At 41.7% G+C, this 21,494-nt stretch overlaps 1 protein-coding gene across 10 annotated transcripts in view; it reads right to left on the bottom strand.

Moving 5' to 3' along the window:
* Nucleotides 1-15,793, bottom strand: part of TWIST1 (twist family bHLH transcription factor 1) — a 162,629-nt gene extending 146,836 nt beyond the window's left edge. For 9 of the 10 annotated variants that reach the window (XR_015734025.1, XR_015734026.1, XR_015734027.1 and 6 more), the window contains exon 1: nucleotides 12,819-15,793. Coding sequence is in view for 2 of the 10 variants with exons in the window: in XM_087892715.1 (XP_087748841.1) it covers nucleotides 12,854-13,498 (645 nt within the window). In the remaining 8 variants the exon portion in view is untranslated. Of the gene's footprint in view, nucleotides 1-7,961; nucleotides 9,179-12,818 lie in introns of those variants that run through there. The other variant, XM_034402063.3, reaches the window with a different exon arrangement.
* Nucleotides 15,794-21,494: the final 5,701 nt, after the last annotated feature.

The following is a 21,494-nucleotide window of genomic DNA, read 5'->3' as shown; positions in this document are numbered from 1 at the left end:
AGCAAAACATGCCAAATTAAAGTGGATAGGTAACTCAGCATGTAACGTGAATCATCATCACATCCTAATATATAGGTTAATTTTCTTGAAGGATGCCCTGTTTTGCTGGCCATGATTGGGGAGGTGGGGTGGAGAGTCAGCTGGCAGTGGTCACATCTTCTAACTGTGCCAGTCAGTTCCAACATGCTGTATGCTCAAAAATTGGGTTCTCTCGTAGTTCCAACTCTTTTCCATAGCAAAGCTTCCCCCCTTCACTTACTTAGATACATAAAACATATCCTGAACAAATTATGGGGGCTTATAGACAAAATACTTGGATATCTATTTACTGCCATTAAATCTCATGGTTTGTTACAACAAACAACACACTCCATATCTTCTAAGGAATAACTCACATTGAGATAAATAGGTTGGACTTTATTTGCAACAGGTGGCAGCATCTAGCTGACTTTTTCCAAGATGACTTGGAAGTTATGTAGGATAAAGTTGGGTTTTCAGGGATCATGATCCCCATGAGATCATGGGGAAATCCCATGAATGTAAGCTATATTGGAACAGGAAGAAAGATTCTGGAATGAAGGTGATGGTAAGGTTCCATGAAGTCAATAGAAATCAAGTTTGAGCAAGTTTGAGGAGTGCAACCATAATTTCAGGATTAAAAAAAAGTAGCAGAACCAACATTCACTCAGCCCAATCTCAAAGTCAAGATGTTTAAAAGGAAAATCCACCATGAAGTAAAAAAGCAAGACTTTGATATGGAAAAATCAAATCTCATTTGCTTTTAACTTTTGGATCTTTTTGTTTTCTGACCTCTCCTCCCCACCACTATATTGTTATTTCTCAGCAGTGCTAAAGACTTATCAGATTTATTGCGACATAAATATATTTTTATGAATTTTCAACTGAGATTAGGGCAGCCCAAGCTTATTTGTGAATAAGCCACAATACTTTTTGAAACCTTAAGAGGAGGTTAACTCTTTATACATCTGCCAGATTTTAAGAAATCACACCTTCTTTGCTGACATGGCACGTACCTTTGAAACTGTATTGTAAAAACAAAATATTTGAACTTGACTATATTTTTGTGGCATCATTAAACCATGGTTTCCTTTTTCAATAAACCACAGTCACTAAGCCTTGATAATTCCTGGTTTATACAATGATTGGAGTCATACAACATAACTCAATAAAATTTTTCTTTGGGTTGGGCAATGTGAAAACCCTTCAAGAAGATTTTTGACACAACTGTGGTAAATTCATCTGAAGAAGGGTACAATTCAAAGTCCATGAAAGACTTCTTTCTAGGATTGCTGGAGATTACTGATTCTTCAAGTTGAATGCTGAATTTTTTTTTTTAAAAGCACTTCCCTTTCTTTGCTTTTTTTAAATCAGTGAGTCAAAGAAACATCTCTTTCCTTGCTTTTTAAAAAATTATTGAAGAAGAAATTTGAATATTAGAGAGATCATAGGAATTTAGACCAATCCCAGTAAGAAGCTGCACTCCTTGAACTGAATTATCTGTCCATCCATGAAATGCTATTCATTCCATTAAAGTGTAATCTTTAAGAGATCATTTTGACTGTTACAGAAAAGTAACTTGCTTCTAGTAAATAAATACAACATTGTGTTATTTGTGCAACTGGAATAATTTCTTTCAGTTTTTGAAAGTCGGTATTAGGTGAGTGCTGATGAAAAACAAGATTAACTAATTAGTAGAGAATGCTTTTACAGTACCATGGCAAGATTTGTTTACTATAAAACATTAGGAAAACATAAGACATACATTTTCATGGGAAGAAGACCAATTCACAAAGTTTATATCAAACTACATGGCTTAGAGCCTTAGACTGATCAGGACTGGTATCCACTTAGGTGGACATGAATTCCATTGAACGCAATGGTGCTTACTTCCCTGAAAATAGCAACCACCTGAGATAGTAAATATTGACATTCTTTTCAATTAAATAATTTTTAAAAATCAGTAATATTAAGTACATTAAGTGAGAAGCTAATCCTATTGACTTCAATTTATTTTCAGTAAATACGCTGGTTTCAATTACCACCCTAGAAGTTTTCCTCAAAAGCATCTGTATTAAGCAGAATTTCCAAATATGATTACAATTAAGTTATTCTATTAATCCACAGATCCCAATAATTAATTGGAAACATTTTTGGAAGTGATGACGTCTACTTAAAACAATAGCCATTTAGGCATCTTTTAAAATGAGTAATTGATTATTCCCTCTGGATAGTAGCCCTTTCCAGAATCTAACACAATCTGATTTCCTAAAGTGGAAACAGGGCATTCTGTAGAGGCAGGGTTGCTTGTGCTAGTGATTTTAACCTGTTCCACCCTGAAGTGACCTGCCAAATGCACTCTCTTATTTTATAGACATCTGGGAATTCCATACATGCCTTAAACGCCAATTACACACCTTCTTCAAAGGACACGTGCTTTGGTTTGCCAAGACCATTTAAGTCCACCACCAAAGAAAGTCCTAAGAGCAGAGAGGGTAAAAGAAATAGCAGGTAAAGGATTCTGTGTGAAAATAATTGGTCCTATTGTTGTTGAGTGAATGAATCTTATGGTAACCTTTGTTTCAGCATATCATTTGCTGCCAGTCACTGGCTCTTCCAAGAGCCAATACTTGGAAAGATTTGGTTGTACAGGATCAGAATGTATCCACAATGAAATTAAAGGGTTAAAATGCAACCCCAGTGCATTTCCCCAGTATTTTAGATTCCTCCACACACTTCTACTATTGAGACATGAAAATTAATGAGCACAGAATAGTAGATAAAGAACAACCTTGTGGTAGAGTGCAATCTTGATTAAAAAGACAAGGGAGGGTTCAATCAAGTCTAAGTATTACATAGTTCCTTCCTGAGCAGCACACTCCCTTGATCTCCAGGGCCAAAGAAGAGAGTGGTGTCTGAGCAGACTGATAAAACTGAAAATTTTTCCATGAAAGCACATCAAAATGAAGGGGTAATAAAAAAAAGATTTAAAAATGGTAGGCAGTAAATTGAGTTCTAGTTTCTTTTCAACAGGGGCATAAGAAGTGAGGATTTATCAGCAGAAGAAAGCAAGGAGTAAATCTATTACTCAACACCCACCCTTCATCCTTAGTAACTTCTGGGGTCCTCACCAGAGATTATCTTGGGGATGCCTCTTAATAGATCAACTAGCATATTAGTAGCATCCAAATAGACTTGGCTATGTGGGTTTTAATAACATTTATTTCCACAAAGGTGAGCAAGGCTAGGAGGAGTCAGAAATCAAAAACTCAACTTGTTTGCTTGGCTTACAAACAAGAGATATGACTGTCCAGATGTTAAGTCTCCTTTAGACCTGAAGGTCATTCAGAAGTTCTAAGCAGTTCCTGAAGAGTGGGGGAGGAGGGGGAGAATGCTACTTCCAATGAAGCAGACAATAGTATTACAATGTACACCTTCAGATTGTACCATCCTAATTTAGATCTTAATTATCTCAAAATATAATTTTCTGTGGTTCATTTCAGAATAAGGCAGTTTATTTTTGTATTCTTTTCTTAGACAGTTAACCACTCTGAAATTAAACCTCACACTTTAATAGTATTTACTTGGAAAGGTGGTTCTTTTAAGTGATGGAACTTTTCAGATTATACTCTCCCTTTATTAGTCTACATTGCTTTGAAGTGTATGCCCTCATTTCGTCCCGGTTTTCTTTGGTTTTGGTTTAAGTGGGTTTCCTGGAAGAAAATGTTTCCTGCGATTCTGAAATCAATAACTAAGTGGCAGGTGATTCGAAAAATAGGTCTCCTCGGAAACAAATCCACTAAATTCAAATGGATTTTCTGCTAATAACGGTATATCCTGTTAAGGAGGGATGTTTTCCTGGAAATAACTTCACGAATATACCGATTGCACAAATTGCGGCATAATCAATTGCCAATCCTTAAATTTAGCAGTTTTATGATGACTATGCCTCCAAAGAAGACGGTTCCGACCACGAGAAATTCCAGGCATAGCAGCCATTTTGATTTCGTGGATCTAGCAACCTTCCTTTTGCTCAGAAGAGCATTTTGATTTCCTGCACGTGTCGCCGATCGGGGCTGGGGTCCAACCGCCTGAGATCCAGATAACTTCCCACGAAATGAAGAAAGCGGCTTTCGGGCGTTTTAAGTTTGGAATTACAGCGTGTTTCGGGCTGCAGTTGGCAGAGCGCTTCCCTGGGAGGCCACTTCAAAAATCTCGGGGAAGTTACTCCGCAGTGAACAGGCCGAGATCGCCCCGCAACCCTCTCTCGCTACGGTTCAGACCAAATGCCTGCATTACTCCATCCTTGAGTGGTCCTTCCCTTCATCCGTTTCTCTCAAGGGCACCGAATACTAGTTCGATTTCCCACACGCTTCAATTTGGTTTTCCACCCCTACCCCCTTTTTAAAAAAGACATTAAAAAGTTTCATGGGGAAACTGCCTGACATCATTTGAGCAGGGACAAACGCTCACTTTGAAGGATGCCCGGGCAAGACTTCAAATGAAACTGTATGCCTGAGAGGAATTTGATACTGGACTCGGGAAAATAACTAGGTCGGCCTTTGCCAAACCGTGGAATGTGCAAGAAAGCTCCGCGGACTCGCCAAGTTCCAACCCGGGTTTCTCCGGAGGCTGTTCACCCTCCACCTCCCGGGTTAGGCGAGGAACCAACCCACCCGAGCAGGGAGGGCTCGAGTCGCTTTGAAGTTGATTGACACAGAAACTTTCCAGGAGACCTTACAAGGTGAACAGAAGAATGTAACTTTCCAGAGTGACTTGGGTCGCTTCAAGAGTTCTGGTGGGGCAGAGACCCTGCCTCTTGCTGCTCGTCCCAGAACTCGCCGCTGCTGAGACCCGGGTCCCGAAGGAGGGAAACCGAGAGCCAGCAATCCCGAATCTTTGGAAAGAGGGCTGGCGCCATTGTCAGCCAGGTTTCCAAACAAGACCTTGAGTCCGGGAACTTGGGAAGGCGACTTTGATGCCTTCCCCGCTTTCAAAGAGGCGCGGCGAGAGCTGCTGCGCAGTTTTAGTGTTTGCGTGGCTGTTCTCTTCCACGTCGGGACTGTTCAGGCGTCTTGGACTACAACGGCCATCCCTGCCCGGCACAACTGGGCCTCAGGTGATGATGGACTTGTAAACCCATACACGTGGGAGCACCAGATGGGAAAAGGTTGTCTCTCCTACTGGTCCGCCCGGCCACCTTCCTTTGATCTTTCCAAACGCCTGTATTTCTAACGTCCTTGAGGGCAAGGGAGGACGAGAGCGTGTGGCCTCAAAATCTTTGGAATTTGGAAAAAACAAGGGAGAAAGGTATCGATCCAGTTCCATGCAGGTTTTCTGAATTCAATGGTACAGGAAACCAGGCATAGATTGTGAGAACACGTCTGAAGGTTATATTCACTGCCTGGGGCTGATGATGGGCTAACCCTTTCGCAAGCATCCAGTCCTGCTTAGAGGTAACTCCATCTTCGATATGGAGCCTAGTGACCTCAGGCACGGACAAACTGTCTAGTCTTCTGCCAAGAATAGGAAGTGGTTTCCTTTTGCTTTTTTCTGGGATGTTTTTCCCCCCACTGGAATTCCTTGGAAGTGTCCCCTTCAAATAGTAATCAAACCCAACCCTGCTTAGTTTCCCCATTCAAACAAGCCCAACCAGGTGCTTGGATCTGAAATAAAACCTGCTACTGATTGCAGACGCTTACCCTATCAGTTGTTTCACTTTCATTTCAGCTACAAATCAAAACAAGCTGCGTTGAAAATCGGCGGCTGTTTCTTCCAGTTAAGCCGCCGTTTGTTTAGCACAGACTGCAAGGCAGGTATCCTATTTAGTATCCACATTACAGATGCAATGCGTATGCAATGCGTATCCACATTACAGTGCAACCCTAAGCATGTTTTATTCTCGAACTCAGCTCTGCGGTGTTCAGTGGGGCTTGTTCCATAATAGGTGAGTTTAGTATGACAGTCCTAAATAGCAATTCTAAACTTATTTAGTTGGGAAGAAAATCTGCTGAAAAATCAAAGGGACACGCAACGGTAAATAAGGCTGTTTCTTTAGTGTGCTGGCTGGTTCAACGTAAGTTGATTCTAAAAAGAGATGCACAAGGTCGATCAACTCTTTGCCTTCTTGTCCTGAAGTAAATCACTTTAGTTAAATAGGAATACTCTTTGCAAACTATTAGTCTAATGAATTAGATTAAAACTGATTTGTCTATACTTAAAATGAATTAAAAATAAGAGAATAGAGATGTATGAAGACAGTGATTTTTCACCCTAGAAATCAACCTTGATAGAAACGTTTCTCCCAACTCTATCCCAAATGTATTCAAAGCTGATAGCCACTGTAACTTAGATTAACATTGTAATTATTATGGTCATTATAATAACAGGAGCAATCCAAGAAAGAGCAAAGAACATGCAGATATAATTTGGTGTCCTACCTTTCCACATTGCCCAGAAAAGGATCTTGTTTGGGTCTCTAGGTTCACGTTTGAAAGTTTCCCTTAAATATCTCCGTTCTTAAACCAGTGGCCCTTAGGAAACCAAAGCACCATCTTCATTTTTTCTTGACGATGCCCTCTGCCCAAATATATTTCTTCTTTCTAAGCCACGAAAAGTTTCCAAAGTCCTGGATAATCAGCTTTAATATACCTAGGTTCTGCCACTTCAAACTTGTGTTTTTGCGTGCAGAACTATACACACATACACATATTCAAAGTGTAGAGAGTCAATATATCTTCTGTCCAGAGGTAGATAAGAAGCTTAAGCTAGTTCGGAGTTGTTAATAGGTAGATAAGGAAAGACAAACAAGCGAGACAAGAATGCCAGCACAATCTAGGCTAAGTAAACATCACCTGGTTTGGAGGAAACTCGCCTCTTTAGCATTTGTCTTAGACTTCTCTGGAAGTTAGAAAGGAGCAAATAGCAGTTATAGGCTGGGGAGCCTCCAAAATTTGAAGCGACCTGAACAGAATACTATCATGAATCGGCATGGAAGGAAGAGTCAATGTCTATTTTTGATGCTTTCCTTCTGGAGCTGCTAGCGCCGAAATCTGAGATAGACCAACGCTGATGTTTCAGCTAGATCTCCAACCCACGTGACCAAAAAGGCAAGCTGATGGGCGGCAGCACAGTCTTCTTTTCAAAGTAACCCCCACCTCAAGAAAGGGTGTAGAGGAACTGCAACCTGCGATTTGGACTAACTGCATAGAGTCCCAGAGTCCCAGGCTCTGACTGCCATTGGGCCTTACTTGTATAAATGGTCCACTGGGATTCTTCCCTTGACTTCAGCCCAAAAAAGGGAACTTGCCTTTGCATCGTTAGCCTGTGGATAGAGGGGTTACTTAGACATCTGCAAAGAGATATAAAGGAACCCAATCTGGCAGTTGCTAGTGAAAATATTGCATGAACATGCATCCTTTTCCCAGTGAAACGTCAGAAGACAGACCTTTCCTATATCAGGAAAGCAGCAACAGGGATATTTTTTCTTTTAAAAAGGAAGTGTTGCTTTGAAATCATAACTGAATATTCCTTGGCAATTTGATGGAACTGAATGGGATTTATTTCATGTTATTTTGAGTTTACCGGATCTATTAGTCTGAACCAACCTCTCCCCTGACGTTTTCCAGATGTAATTGGACTCTGACTTCCATCACTTCTAAACCACGTTTACACTAGCTGGGCATGATGGGAGGTATATGTAACAGTTGAGAGTGCCAGTTTGAAGGCTGGGTGATATAAACATTCTAAAACTTACAAAGAATCGATTATTTCCAAGTTACTCTATATCCCCAGTTATTAGTTTCCCAGTTATTAAGCCTCTGTGTCTATGCTAATTAAATGTTAGTATAAAATCAACGGGGCTCTTGAGTGTCCTTTAGAGTAAATCTAACCAATCCTTTGTCATTGTCTTCCCAAAAAAAAAAAAGTATGCACTTGAGGTGTAATTGTGGATGTTCTGTTTATTTAGCACTGCAACAAAACTTAACACAGATTTCCAAGATAGCAAAAGCCTCTACATTAATGAAGATACTAGATACAGAGGGGGCAATGGTTTTTCATTAAGAGTGTGGAGGGAAGAAACCCCCGCACATTTCACTGCTTTTGAACCTGTCAAGTACTTGGTTGTTTTGACTGAAAGAGGGTTAATATCTGAAGCTCAGTAAACCCACAAACAGAATCATAAAGCTGTCTCAATAATTAACACTCCTGTGTCTGTCAGTAGCTGGTTTATTTGCGCTTTCCCCCCCATTTGTTTATATTTCCCCTTCTCTTCTACCCTCACCCCCTACGCTTCTGGGTACTATCTGCGCCAGTATTATTTACTGTGAGTTTCAAGTCTATTTTTCTCAGTACAGATCAAACTGTTAACTTTCTTTAACAGTTCAATTTATTTATTGCAGAAAAATATACAATGTTATTTACAAAACAATCATCAAAATAGGAATGCATTTAGACACCGGATCTATCTGCATTTTAACAAGGGTGATCAATAAATAAATAGAATGATTCATTTTTGTCCCCCGCACCTCCCTTTTTTTTATTTTTTCCAGGAACAATTCCAAAACAAAGCAAAACTAATAAGGAACCTGAAATATTTTGCTCATGAGAGTTTGAGCCAGTAAGGTTTTGCTGCTGAAATGGTTTTTGGGCGGTGGGTGGGAGAATTTCCCTTTCTCACTCCTTAAAAAAGGGGGGCTCGTTGTCATTAGATCTGTTCAAAAAGAAGGGTGGGGGACTCCAATAACATATTTCCTTTCATGAGTGGCTCATAAGCTCTCTAGGGAATGCATGCATGCAAAAAAGAGGGAAAGGAAGTAGGGGAAAAAAATTCCAACATTCTTCGTCAAAATGGTAAGGGGGGGGGAGCTGGTTCAGATTTCGATCAGAATGCAGAGATGTTTGGAAGATCATCCAGCCTTCACTCTGGATCAGCCACCTCACCGTCTGAGGGGCTCTAGGTTTCTTGCCTCAATTGCTCTCCCCACGCCCTGCTCTTTGCAACCTGGACCAAGAACGGGTCTACATTTCCAAGAAAATCCTTGGCGTGCTATAGTCTGAGAAGGGGGAAAATAACCCCGGGAGGTGGAGTGAGGGCGAATCCAAGTGCAGAGTCTCTACTTTGTCCATTTTCTCTCCTTCCCTTTGAGAACAATGTTATCTGGGAGGAAAAAAGAGAGAGACAAGAAGGGAAGGGGAGAAGGGAGAAAACTGTTACTAGAAAAAAGAAAAACATTAACCCTCTTAGAAAGAGAGGGCAAAGCGAGAAGAAAAAGCTTCTTTTCGCGACCCTCCAGAATTATGACTCTGCTCGCTTCAAGCCGCGGTTTGCAAGGCTGCGTGAGGGTGTGAGTGCGCGTGTGTGTAAGGGGCAATTAAAACACAAAGGAAGGCGGATTGGGGGGGGGAGGAACATTGGCAAGGCATGAAATCAGGAAACGCGCCGAAGGAAGCGTCACGGAGATCTATCTCGGGCGAATCTAGTAAATGGGGGATACATTATCCTCCTGGAGCTTAACTAAATTCTGCCTTAAATAAATCCTCGCTCCTTTTGGGGGTAACTTTCTTCCAAGGAAGTCTGTTTCGGGAGCCGGAATTCCTGAGTTCTCCAGTCGCCTCGTGGGAAGCCAGCCACCTAGTGTACTGTGGGAACTGGATGGGGTTAGGAAGAGTGAAAATAATCCGAGTTGATGTGTGCTGGCCTGCTGGCATCCTGGATCAAGCATCGGGTCCAAGAAAACCGAAGAACGCGCGCAGAATTGTACAGATATTGTACAATTCTACACGTCCATCACATGCAACCACCGACGCTTTGGAATAGTGCCCCTGGTCTTTCCAGCGGGCTAGACCTCAAGCTTTGGGCCCCGCTCTTTGAACAATTTGACCGAGAGCCGTTTGGCATTTAGCCAGCTTTTCTCATCGATGGAAGTTCTGCAGAAGTGGCCCCCTCCTATCGCCTTCCACCCCTTACCTAAGAAGTTTAGCCTCTTTGACTTTCGATCCCAGCCTAGTTCTCTCCAATCCCCCAGAGCACCTCCAGTTCGGCCCTCCCAGGCTGCGGTTAGAGAAAGGAGGGGACCAAGAGAGGGATCAACTAGTGCCTTTTTCTCCCGATCTGGTGCTTTTTGGACACCTTGGACTTCAACACCCCTCATTCCAACCAAATGGGACACGGACTGATCTGGCAAAGGAAGCAATTGGGGAAAGGCTGATCTAATACCCTGAACCTGATCAGATTTACTCAGACATAAATCCAAATTGCTTCAGAGTTGAGTTTATAAAAGAAGGATTTCTGGATAATTATAAGTATTTTACAGTTGATCCTCCCATCAACTCCAGTTGGTGAGATTTCCTCCAAAATAATGCCTGTTGTTGGGTAGGAAGAGCTGATTTTTTCCATGGGCCCAAGGCTGCAGATAAAGCTACAATCCTATGTGTGAAGAGTTGAACTCAGTAGGACTTCTGAGTAAACAGGCACAGATTCAGGCTTGAAGCCCTTTTCTTCTCTCTCTACAACTTTCTAGAGGACCTTTAATTTTTGAGGTAGTATTTCCATGTGGTCATATTTTTTTACACCATAGCCTGATTTAACAAGTTGCCCTCCCCACTCCCCCAAGTTGGCAGTGCTAACTGCAGCACAGGCACCAGCTTACCTGGGAGCAAGACCCGTTGTGTTCAGTAGGATAAGGATCATATACTCTACTCACAATGGTACTACAAGTCAGTTCCAACAAAATAGTGTGACTTGCCTCAGAATAAATGTACTGTTACCAGGTAATTCTAGATGCATTTACTCTGGAATATGTAATAGGACTTAATCTCCAGTTCTTCCTGAAGGAAAATAAAATGGCTAAAACGGAACAATTCATTTTTTAAAAAGAAAATTCATAGCTTTATTCAGATATCCTACTACTTTTATGCAAGTGAATAAAGCTCCCCATACGTAAAAGAACTTGGCTCCAAAAATGAGGGTCCAGTTGCCACTACGATTAAAAAAAAATCCTTTGATTTTGAATTAGCAGATTTAACCATATGATCCCATGTACACTTTATCCTGATGAATTTTCTAGCAGGAAAGTATGCAAAAAAATGTTAGAAGAGCTAAAGCTTAAAAAACACATTAGGCTTCAGGCTATTAGTGCCATCAATATTACAAGAGGAGATCATCTAACATAGGACTAAATACATCACAGGTTTGCATAGGATCTTGATTGCATTTCTACCAAAATTATGGGCCTTTATCAGTTATAATCTGGGACAAACCAGGAACAGTAATTCTTGCATGTTTACTTTCATATTTTGTTTTATGTTTTGTGACATAAAATTAAATTTCTACTCAAGCACTCCTTATATTGCCATTCCCAAAATATTTAGTAGACCTTTGGTAATATGCTGGCTTTACTGGAGATACTTAGCCAGGGAAGTCTAGCAAACAAGACTTTTAGCTTGGAATATACAACCTCACCCAAATTTTAGTAAATTGAACCCATTCTGTGATTTTTCTGATTTTTTTCATGCGGGGGGAAAGAGAAGAAGAAGAAGAAGAAGAAGAAGAAGAAGAAGAAGAAGAAGAAGAAGAAGAAGAAGAAGAAGAAGAAGAAGAAGAAGAAGAAGCAGCAAAAAAAAATGCAATTAAGCACTCAGCTTCTTACACCCACCATCCCTTCCTGAAATTGGGAATGTGTGTGGAAAATCCAAGAGGTGCTAGCAGGACTATAAACATTCCTAATGTCACATAGCTCCCAGGAGAATCTTGTAAAGAGATTCTTCCATGCTGCTCATTTACAGATATTGGTGGATTTCACTCTGGTGCACAAGAAGATGAGCCTGATATGTGTAAATGTCCTGAAGAGAAAAATAAATGCAAGAAAATCTTATTTTTCCTCAAGTATATGCTCCTTCCAAGGGGAAATCTTGAAATATAATAAGTGGAAATAAAATAGATAAAAATGAAAACATCTCTGAAAGCAAAGGATGCAGAACAGGGAGAGGAAGGGGACCCTAACAGCTGGATTTTAAAGAAAGTTTCCTTCTATTCCCTAAATTTCTATAGGATTTTCTACTAAGGCCAAGGGATGACCCGAGGTCTCCTGTTAAAAATCAAGAACAGTTTTGGAATATGGATGGAAGAAAATGAGTTGAGTAAGGCTGGGTCAGACACGTGTGTGAAATGAGAGAAAGATGAGTGCTTGAGCTGGGAAAGTCCCTCTGAAAACACCTCTGGAATCAAGAGTAAAGGCTTGTTCAAGGATTAGCTACCCTGGTCCTTAATTTTCGTGCCAAAGAAAACAGGGTTGCTAAAGTGGGATGATAAGATGTTCGACTCCTTTTACTCCTCACTCAGCTACCCCCACCTTGTGGTGGCGCAGCTCAAGAGAAGGAGAAGGCTGTGTTGGCACCCAGCGGGACTTCCAGAAGAGGATTGAGATAATGAACTCCCAACCCTCTCTGAAGTTGCAGAGGATTCCTCTCAGCCTCTCTGTCTTTATGAAAAAGACACTCCCCACCCTCCATTTCTGCTGTTCTGCAAATAAAGGGGCTACAAGATCAAGGACCCTGATGAGGGGAGAAAAGTCCTTGAAAGCTTGGCTTCGGAAGCCTGACTAGATTCCTTGTAGGAGTAGTCAATTGTTTTCCAAAGTCTTTAAATTCCGGAGATTTCCAGGCAGGATATCCCTGGGGAGCGCTTTCTCGGCACTCCCCCGGGACAGCCAGTCCCTCGGAGGTCCTTAGGCGGCTTCCTCGCGAGGGTCCCACACTTCCTCAGCCCAGCCCCGCTTCACCGAATCCTGCGCTCTTACCTAAAGTCTCCGGGCACGCCAGGCTGCACAGGACGCTAGTGGGAGGCGGACATGGACCAGGCGCCTTCCATGCGCCAAACGGAGAAGGCGTAGCTGAGACGCTCGTGGGCCACATAGCTGCAGCTGGCCATCTTGGAGTCGAGCTCGTCACTCTGCAGAACCTGGTAGAGGAAGTCGATGTAGCGGGCGGCCAGCTTGAGGGTCTGGATCTTGCTCAGCTTGTCCGACGGCAGCGTCGGGATGATCTTGCGTAGAGCCGCGAAGGCTTCGTTCAGCGACTGCGTGCGCTGGCGCTCGCGGACGTTGGCCATCACCCGCTGCGTTTGAAGCTCCTCGTAAGACTGAGGGCTGCCCCCGCCGCTGCTGCTGCCCCCTCCGCCGCCGCCGCCGCCGCCGGACTTCTTGCCTCTTTTGCCTTGCGCCGGGCTACACGGCTCCTCTGCCGAGCCGAGTCCCCCGCCGGTCACTCCGCCTCCGCCTCCGGGGCCTCCTCCGCCGCCTCCTGCAGCCGCCCTACGGCTCGAGCGCCTCTTCCGTCCCCCTCGTTTGCCGGCGCCTTGAAGCTGCTGCTGCTGCTGTTGCTGCTGCTGCTGGCGATCGGGCTCCTCTTCACTGTTGCTCAAGCTTTCGTCGGCGGGCGAGACTGGAGAGTTGGACTCGTCCTGCTGCTGCTGCATCATCTCTAGGGCCAACCTGCGGCACACCGAGCAGCCCTTTAGAAAGGGCGAGGGGGGCGGGCGGGCGATGCTTAGCCAGCCAGTCCCCGCGGCTAGATCCTTGGCTTGCGAGAGTCCAGATGAAGTCGGCAGCAACGTTCAGTTGGATGGGAGGCTGGAGGCCATGGAGATCCGAAAAGAAAGGCAGCGGACGAAGGAAAATCTCTGGCGCTGTCAGCTCCCCTCCCGAGGGCTCCTCGGAGCTGGCTGGGAGTTGGGCAAAAGTTGCAGCCTGGGACGCTCTTATAGCTCCTGCTGGCGGAAAGTTGGGGGCAGCGGTGTCATTGGCTTGACGTGGAGAAGGAGGGACTTTGTAGAAGCTGAGGCGAAAGTTTCCGCTTCCCCCTCCCTCCTCTCCGCTGCCTTTCCCAGACCGTTAGCCAGAGAACGGAGGGAGCCCCTTCCCCAAGCCGCCGGCTGCTCTCAGAGGGTTGTAACACTTCTACCTTCCCTTCCCCCTCCCAAGCACACTGGCCTTTGAAGGGGTTAGGAGAAACGGGCTGTAAGCACCCCGGTTTCTCCGGTTATTCTCTCCTGGGATCCTCAAAACATTTTCCTTCCGAGGCGATCCGCTTAAACACTTCCTTGAAAGCCATCTCAGCTCCGTCGAATCAAGAGGCATTGCTTTCCATGCTATCATCGTCTGCTTGGAAGGAGGGCCGTTTTCTGTCACAAGATTTACTTCCGAGTCATTTCTATCTGGCTGCGCGATGAGGGTCGATTTAGGGTCGTCGGAATTGGTTGTCTTCACTGGCCACCAAGTTCTGAAGAAGATAGTGCCCAGCCTTTGGGTTTGAGGTCCATTTTCAGGCAGAAGCCCCGCTACCATTTAACCAATTCTGTCCATCACCACATGTCAAACGAAGTCTTAGAAAAAGTTGAACTGCGATCCTAAATAGGCGCAGTTTTCCGCATTGAAATCAAATGATACATGTTTTACTTCCAAATAAGGTTCATTTGTAATTGTAGATCCCAAACCGTTCAGCAAGAACAGTTTAATGAAACCCACATTTCATTAATGATCCCTAATTACAAGTAGAACGTGAACTGGGTTTGAGGAGAGGGATTCCGCTTCTTTTAGGAGTGAATTCCAAGAATATTCCAAATGGGATGATAATTTCACATTCAGAATGTGAATTAAGGGAGTCTGTTCAAATGCATGTGGGATCGAGTTGCGTGCTGAACTCTGACTGGATCTCCCGAGGCGCGACTTGGGGAATTAGATTGCGATGCCTCGATCACGGCGTCCCATTGGCCATTTAGAGGACAAGAGGTGCGCTTTCCAAGGATGTCCCTACAGCCCTGCTCGTTTCCCTAAGTGCCTCAGCGCCCGCTTCGGGCAGCCCTCCCAAAGCGTTGATTTCACGCAGTTCTTGGACGCTGGATCAGAGGCTGACTGATTTCATGAGCGGGAGGGCGGAGTTGAGGGGGGAGGGAGAAGAGAGAGGTTACACTGTCAGAAATCAGAATTAGGGTGCCGTCTAGCTTCTTTCCTGACTTCTAAAGGCAGGGATCCCAGGTAATTTTCGACAGATGCAACGTTTATTGGAAAACTTCTTCCCTTCCACCCCCAAAAGGATAATTGCTTCTTACCAGCTGACAAGCAAAACAAGAGGGACCGAAGATATCCTGCAATGTCCTTGCTTCTGAACTGGGCCGGAGAGAAAATGCGTCTGTTTCTAAAGGTGTCCGAATAAATCCACAGACTCGAGGTGGTATTACCATTCAGATGCTGTTTGGGTTGCATCCTTCCACAGCGGAAGGACAGCGGATTCTTCTCCAAAATAAACTGGACCAGGATCCCTCTGTTAGCCAAATAATAGCAGGGATGTGTCTTAAAAGATATTTCACTGCCGGCAGTGAAAGCCTTGCCATCTAATGGCGAAGGCATCTGCCTTTTTTCTCAAGTATCTTCTCTCTGCCTTGATTTATAAATAACGTTGCCTTATGTGCTAAAGGCGGAGAGCGAGGTGTGCTGAAGGTCTTTGGAAGCGAATCGAATCTTCTGCGTTCTTCAATACATTAATGCAATAACTATCACGGCATTAAAATACAAACAAAACTATTCTGGTGTTCCTTTATAGCTTCTTTCTTTCTTTCTTTCTTTCTTTCTTTCTTTCTTTCTTTCTTTCTTTCTTTCTTTCTTTCTTTCTTTCTTTCTTTCTTTCCAAACATTTTAGTCTGCAAAGTGGGGAGATTGGGGAGAAAGTGTGTCGCTTAAAAAGAAAAGCTAGAGAATTGAAAAGATTTCGTTGGTTCCCCAAGAACTGCCCGCTGGATGCTCGGAACTAAAAGCGCATTTCTAGCCGCGCCTCTGCCCCGCGGCCGCTACTGTCGCTTTTGCAGATAAATCAATCAGATCAGACCGAAGTAGCAAGGTGAGTTTTCAGAGCAACCTCGGTGGGAAGACTGAGAAAAATCCACGTGGCCCACATGTCCTGAAAGGCGAAGAGAACTTTTCTGGCAGCCGCTGGATCCACGTTTGGGGCAGAGTGGCCTGTCGATCTCCAGATGATGCTTAACTACAAAACCCAGCGTCCGCTGCTTTTGGATCGAAGTCGTTTTTAAACGGGCCAAAAAGATCCTGGGAAAAGTCTTAATCTAGAGGTTAATTCAAAGGTTGGATTTAGTAAAGGAGGGAGGAGGTTCTTTCCGCGTGTCTTCCTTTAAGTTAAGGCAGATAGCACGTCTAGGGGGCAGCAGGTTGAAGAAAACCTGTTTAGGCCTAGCTGAATATAGTTTTATTCATTTTTTTCCTAGTAAAAACGCAGCGTCGGGAAAGGGAAATGCAAAGTGCAGAATTTAACCGTCTCCTGCGGCCACTCCGCTTTAAACCCGTCGTAGCGCTGAACCTGCATTTTCCTCCAGTGCCTTTACTTCTTCAGACTCGTTTCATTTCCAAAACATGATTATTTTAACCACCCCCAGGAGATCCAAACTCGGAAGATCCTTACTCTCTTCAGGTGTTCCTCAAAACCTTATAAAAGAAGGATTTCTAACCTGAGAAAGAGAAATCTTCAGCGTTTCAAGTCTGATGGCGGAACTGGCGCCTACATTCTGGAATCTTATCAGCCGTGTAGGAAAAAGTTATGTTGGTCAGAGTCGCTCTGAATAGGGAGATGGATAAATAAATAAATAAATTTTTGCATGATTAGAAAACGACCTGGTCTTAGAAGGGACTGTAGAAGATGGGACAGAAGCGGAGGCACATTTATAAAACTTACTTGCTTAAACTTTTGGCACAATGGTCCTCTTATTGGACGCATAACAATCCTGTGAGGTAGGTTAAGTTTCAAACAATAAATGACCCAAATGATTCAGCTGGGGATCGTTTTAAGCAAGGACTGTTCAGCTCACAAATCCTGCTGTTTCTTAAATGTCACTGTGGCTTACATAGCAAAACAGGAGTTTATGGTGATTCAAATTCTTTATGCTTAATTTCCTAGCCAGGAAGAGGCCAGGAACTGAAGCTTTGATGTCCTTAATTCTGTCACTAAATTAAGGACCAAGTCGTCTTTAGGGAATAATATACCTTGATAATCTGGAACTTTTGCTTATGTCTTCCCACATTCCAAAATTGTTGCTTAAAGTGTAATCAGTCTTTATCTTCCAGGTCCATGTAAGTTTTGGAAAGCTGTGGGACAACACAGTTCAGCCCTGAAAATGAACTGAGAAGTTATTTTCCCATTTTGCTGTAGGAGGTTACTCAGAATTTGCCAATGAATTTGATTTCCTTCTTGGCGTCTCTAGTCAAGGGGTTTAAAGTGCACCAGAGTTGTTGCTTTCCCAAACTGTACCCCTCCCTTTCAGCCAAAGTGATTGCATTATTACTTCTAATCTAACAGAACCATCCCACAAAATGCATCAGAAGAAGCTTTTAATAAGCTACAAGTAAGATGCTGGAAAAAGGCATAAACACAAGCCTTTCAAGTGCTGCCAATGAATATTAAACTTAGTGAATAATTTAAAAAGAGGGGTGGGGGTGGGGAAGCAACATAAGGATTTTGCTTTCCTGATCAGCAGGGAAAGATATATTTTACATATTGTTTAGAGGATTTTTTTCAAACATATCACTTCATCCCAGCTTTTAAAAGACAATTGGTAAATCAATCAATTAAACAAACAAACCCCTTAATTTTTAACACTAGGAAAGCTATGAAAAAAGAACTCTATTCTGATCTACTGTAGCCTGAATTAAAAATACTAGCCTAAAATAAGAAAGTCAGGAAAACTGGCTTCTATCTAACAGTGGTGTCTATAGGTATTGATTAAAGAATAAAAATGACAGCAATAACAATGAGATCTGCCTGCTTTATGTTTGTGTCATGATTACACCATCAAGGCTGCCATTTTGCTTTGTTTTTTTTACTATACCTTGCAGGCACTTCTGATATCAGTCTAGAGATAGGAATCAAACATTCTGTTCATTCAAAATTCAGCCAAAATTAAATCTTAAATAAAGATGAATGGCCAATCCAACACACAGAACCATGTACTCTAATATTAGAAGTTATAATAAATAGACATCATAGTTAGTAGCTAAGGGACCTTTCCCATGGCTGAATTATATCCCTAGAACTACAGAAAGCAGATCTTGGCCATAACATTGGTTTTTCTTAAGTGTCCATTCTTATCCCTAATTCCCAGTCACCTAACTTTCCTCCAAGGTAACGAGTGATACAGTGATAAAATACCTCAAGATATTTTAAGAAAAAAAAAGATATTATTTTAATATCAGTACATCTGTGGATCAAAGCTGGTGGCTGGTGGACTAGAAGTTGAGAAGAAACCAATTCCATGAGAACTTGGGAAGAAAAAAAAGATGGCCAAAGTTGGTTTGTCCCATGTAATGGAGGAGCAGCCCCTTGTGAGTATGTTTAAAGCCACCACAACATTTTGGAATAGCAAATCCCACCCCCCAAAAAAAGAATGAAAAAAAATATTTTGCATTTGTCTTGATATGGAACTCTTTAGCAGCAGGGACACCCTGAATATTTGAGAATTCTCAAATATTCATTTGATAAATGAATAAATAAATAAGTAAATTCTGGACAGAAGGCTAAGGAACCACATACAAAATCATACCCTAAGCCCAATAAAACTTTGAATGCTGTTTTGCTTTGATGATATTTTGTGTGAAGTCCCCCTCCCCCATGGCTGCTTTGTAAAGCAACACTTTCTTCTAAAGAACAAAACAAGGCTGCCACATTATTTCATTTTGAGCTGTTTAACATCTCTATTGCTTAATAAGGTAAATAGAATCACCCTCTGTGGCACAGGGTGCCTCATGGTGGCAAATTATATCTGTATCATATTGTAATTTATAGACTGCCAAAAAATTTTTAGTTTTTCTTTAGTTACACATTTTCAAAGATGATGTTTTTTTTTCTCACAGTCTACTTGATCTTTTTCTTCACTTTTCTTCCTAATAACATATTTTGAGATAGAGTGACTAGAATTGTACACCTTTGACTTTGATAGGATTATGATACTTGCATGTTTATTTCCTTCTGGGAAATCACTGGATTTTGCATTTTTCACAGCTGTTATTATTAATATGACCAACCAGTAAGCAATGAATTGTTTTGGGCAGCCCCTCTCTGTATCATGTACTTCTATACTTCTATACCTTGCCCATTTATTCATTATTTTATTTCAAGTCATATGGGGTTGGCAGGCATTAAATGTCCCTGTGTATGAGATTTCCTATTTCTCATATAGGCGTGTATCTATTACTCATTTTTTCCATCATGAACACAATATCCTGACATTTATAAAGCATGTAATGAAGTCATTGGTCATCTTCCTTTCTTTGCTTCCAATTTTCTATCCAGGATACCTGTCATGTTCAAATGTTTTTGGCTAATGATAAAAATCATAGGAATTGAAGTCCAAGAAGATCTTGTGGGCTAAAATCCCCATTGCATCCTACTTTGCCAACATTTGCAAGTTCCATCTGCAATATAATTATATGAATGGCTAATCATGAGTAAGCTCTAATATGTCCAAAGGGAAATATTTCTTAGGATATATAATGAGACAGTCAGTTTAGTATAGTGGTTAAGGCACCAGGCTAGAAAGTGGAGGCCATGAGTTCTAGTCCTGCCTTAGACACAAAGTAATATTGAGCCATCCTCACTCAACCTCAAGAACCTGGCAACGTGTTTAGGCATTTGCCAGGAGTCAATACAGACTTGAATGTGTGTGTACATGCATGTGTGCATGGATGTGTGTGTACATGAGCATACACAGAGAGACACAGATACAGGTAAACACATATACACCCAAGCACACACAAAGGACTACAGCCCTAGATACTGTTAGTGTCCCAGTAAACTATCTGAAGACAAAATGAATATTATTTTCTCTCATTAGTGTTACAACTAATGAATAATTTATCTCAGACTCTCAGAAATTGAAATATATATATATATACAAGAAAAGCTGTTTAAACCCCCCCCCATCTCTCTTCTCCCTAAATCTCTGCATAATTGCTTCTCAAAGCAAACTAAACAATATACTTTAGGCAGTGCAAAATTATTTGAAACTACTGGCTGAAAGAAAACCTGGCTCAGTTACATGCATTGAGCTTAAGCTATCCAGCAAGACTGTTAGGAGAATAAAATAGTGTCAGAAATATTAGTATGCCACTTCCAATTACAAGTCTTTGTCTGCTGTTTCTCTGAGCACATCAATACTTCAGAGCAACTAAAATGCTATTTTTGATTTTGCTGTGGAAATTGAAATATTATTATTTTGGAGAAGAAAAATTACTGTACTTATTCTGGATACTATGGATTCAGGAAAGTTGGGCCCTTGTTCCTCCTGGAAGATCAAGTAATTTCTCCCCCCCCCAATTTTAATTTTATTTCATTTTCAAAATGCAGAGCAGTGATTAAAAAACCCAAATTCACTAAAAATATAAATGAACCAATAGGTAAATTTAAAAAATAGAAATAAAAGAAAAGGATACTAAAATATATATGGCTTATAGATGGATATGGCTTATACATCACACATTTACAAAAGCCATAATAATATCCTACTGTAGTTTCAATTCCTCAGTATTTTAGCCATCCCCCATGCTCATTAAAATTGTAATTCCTAATAAGTCCCGTCAGGTGATGGTGCTTATTAGGTGACGGGTCAGTGAAGATATCATTAATTTTTACTTTATTTGGGTGGGGAAAACCTAAGAGTTTTCAGATTCTGGTTTTCCCAGATGTGCCAATATGACATCTCTAATAAATTCAAACTTTGAGGAAAATGTCTGCCTTGGGGTTTTGATTCTGTTTGGGGTGTTACTTGGAATCCTGACATTTAACAAATTTAAGATTTTCTCATAAAAACTCTTATATACATTAAAACATCATTCCAAAAGGATAATCAGATTATCATATTGACTATATTATAGGAGTCAATAAATCCTCATATTTTTTATACATCCAACAAAGGGAGTCTATGTCACTTCTTTCAAATACATTCATTGGGGAGCAAATACACTCAAATATGTTGATACCATTTGAACATTTTAAGGACTTGAAGTCATTTATGGGGCATTATCAGAGATACTGGTTCTTTAGTCCATGTTTGGAATGCCCCAAAATATCACTTTAAAAATATTCTTGTACTTTCAATAAAGATATGCAATGGTTTTTACATGCAATCCGGTAAAGGCTTTTCAATCTGCTACAGTTCTACACTGAGCTGTTGTGGATGTTGGGAAATGCTGTTTGAGAAACACAAATCAAAGTTCCCTGGAAAACTGATATGATCTGAAAAGTGGCCATTCTTTCAAAGTGAATTTCAGAGAGGCTACTGGATTTTGCTTTGAATTCAAGGATTTTTGTAGCAGTACAAAAGATGGTCAAATCAAAAGATCAAATCCTAAGTACATGTAACAGGAAATAAATACTACTGGGAGCATTGGGATTTCTTTCCAGGCTCATTCTAGAACTAT

Source organism: Pantherophis guttatus, chromosome 4 (genome assembly GCF_059756535.1).
Source record: "Pantherophis guttatus breed Tessera chromosome 4, ASM5975653v1, whole genome shotgun sequence".
NCBI classification, from domain to species: domain Eukaryota; kingdom Metazoa; phylum Chordata; class Lepidosauria; order Squamata; family Colubridae; genus Pantherophis; species Pantherophis guttatus.
The sequence above is the reverse complement of the archived record's forward strand: the minus strand, read 5'-3'. Positions and strand labels throughout refer to the sequence as shown.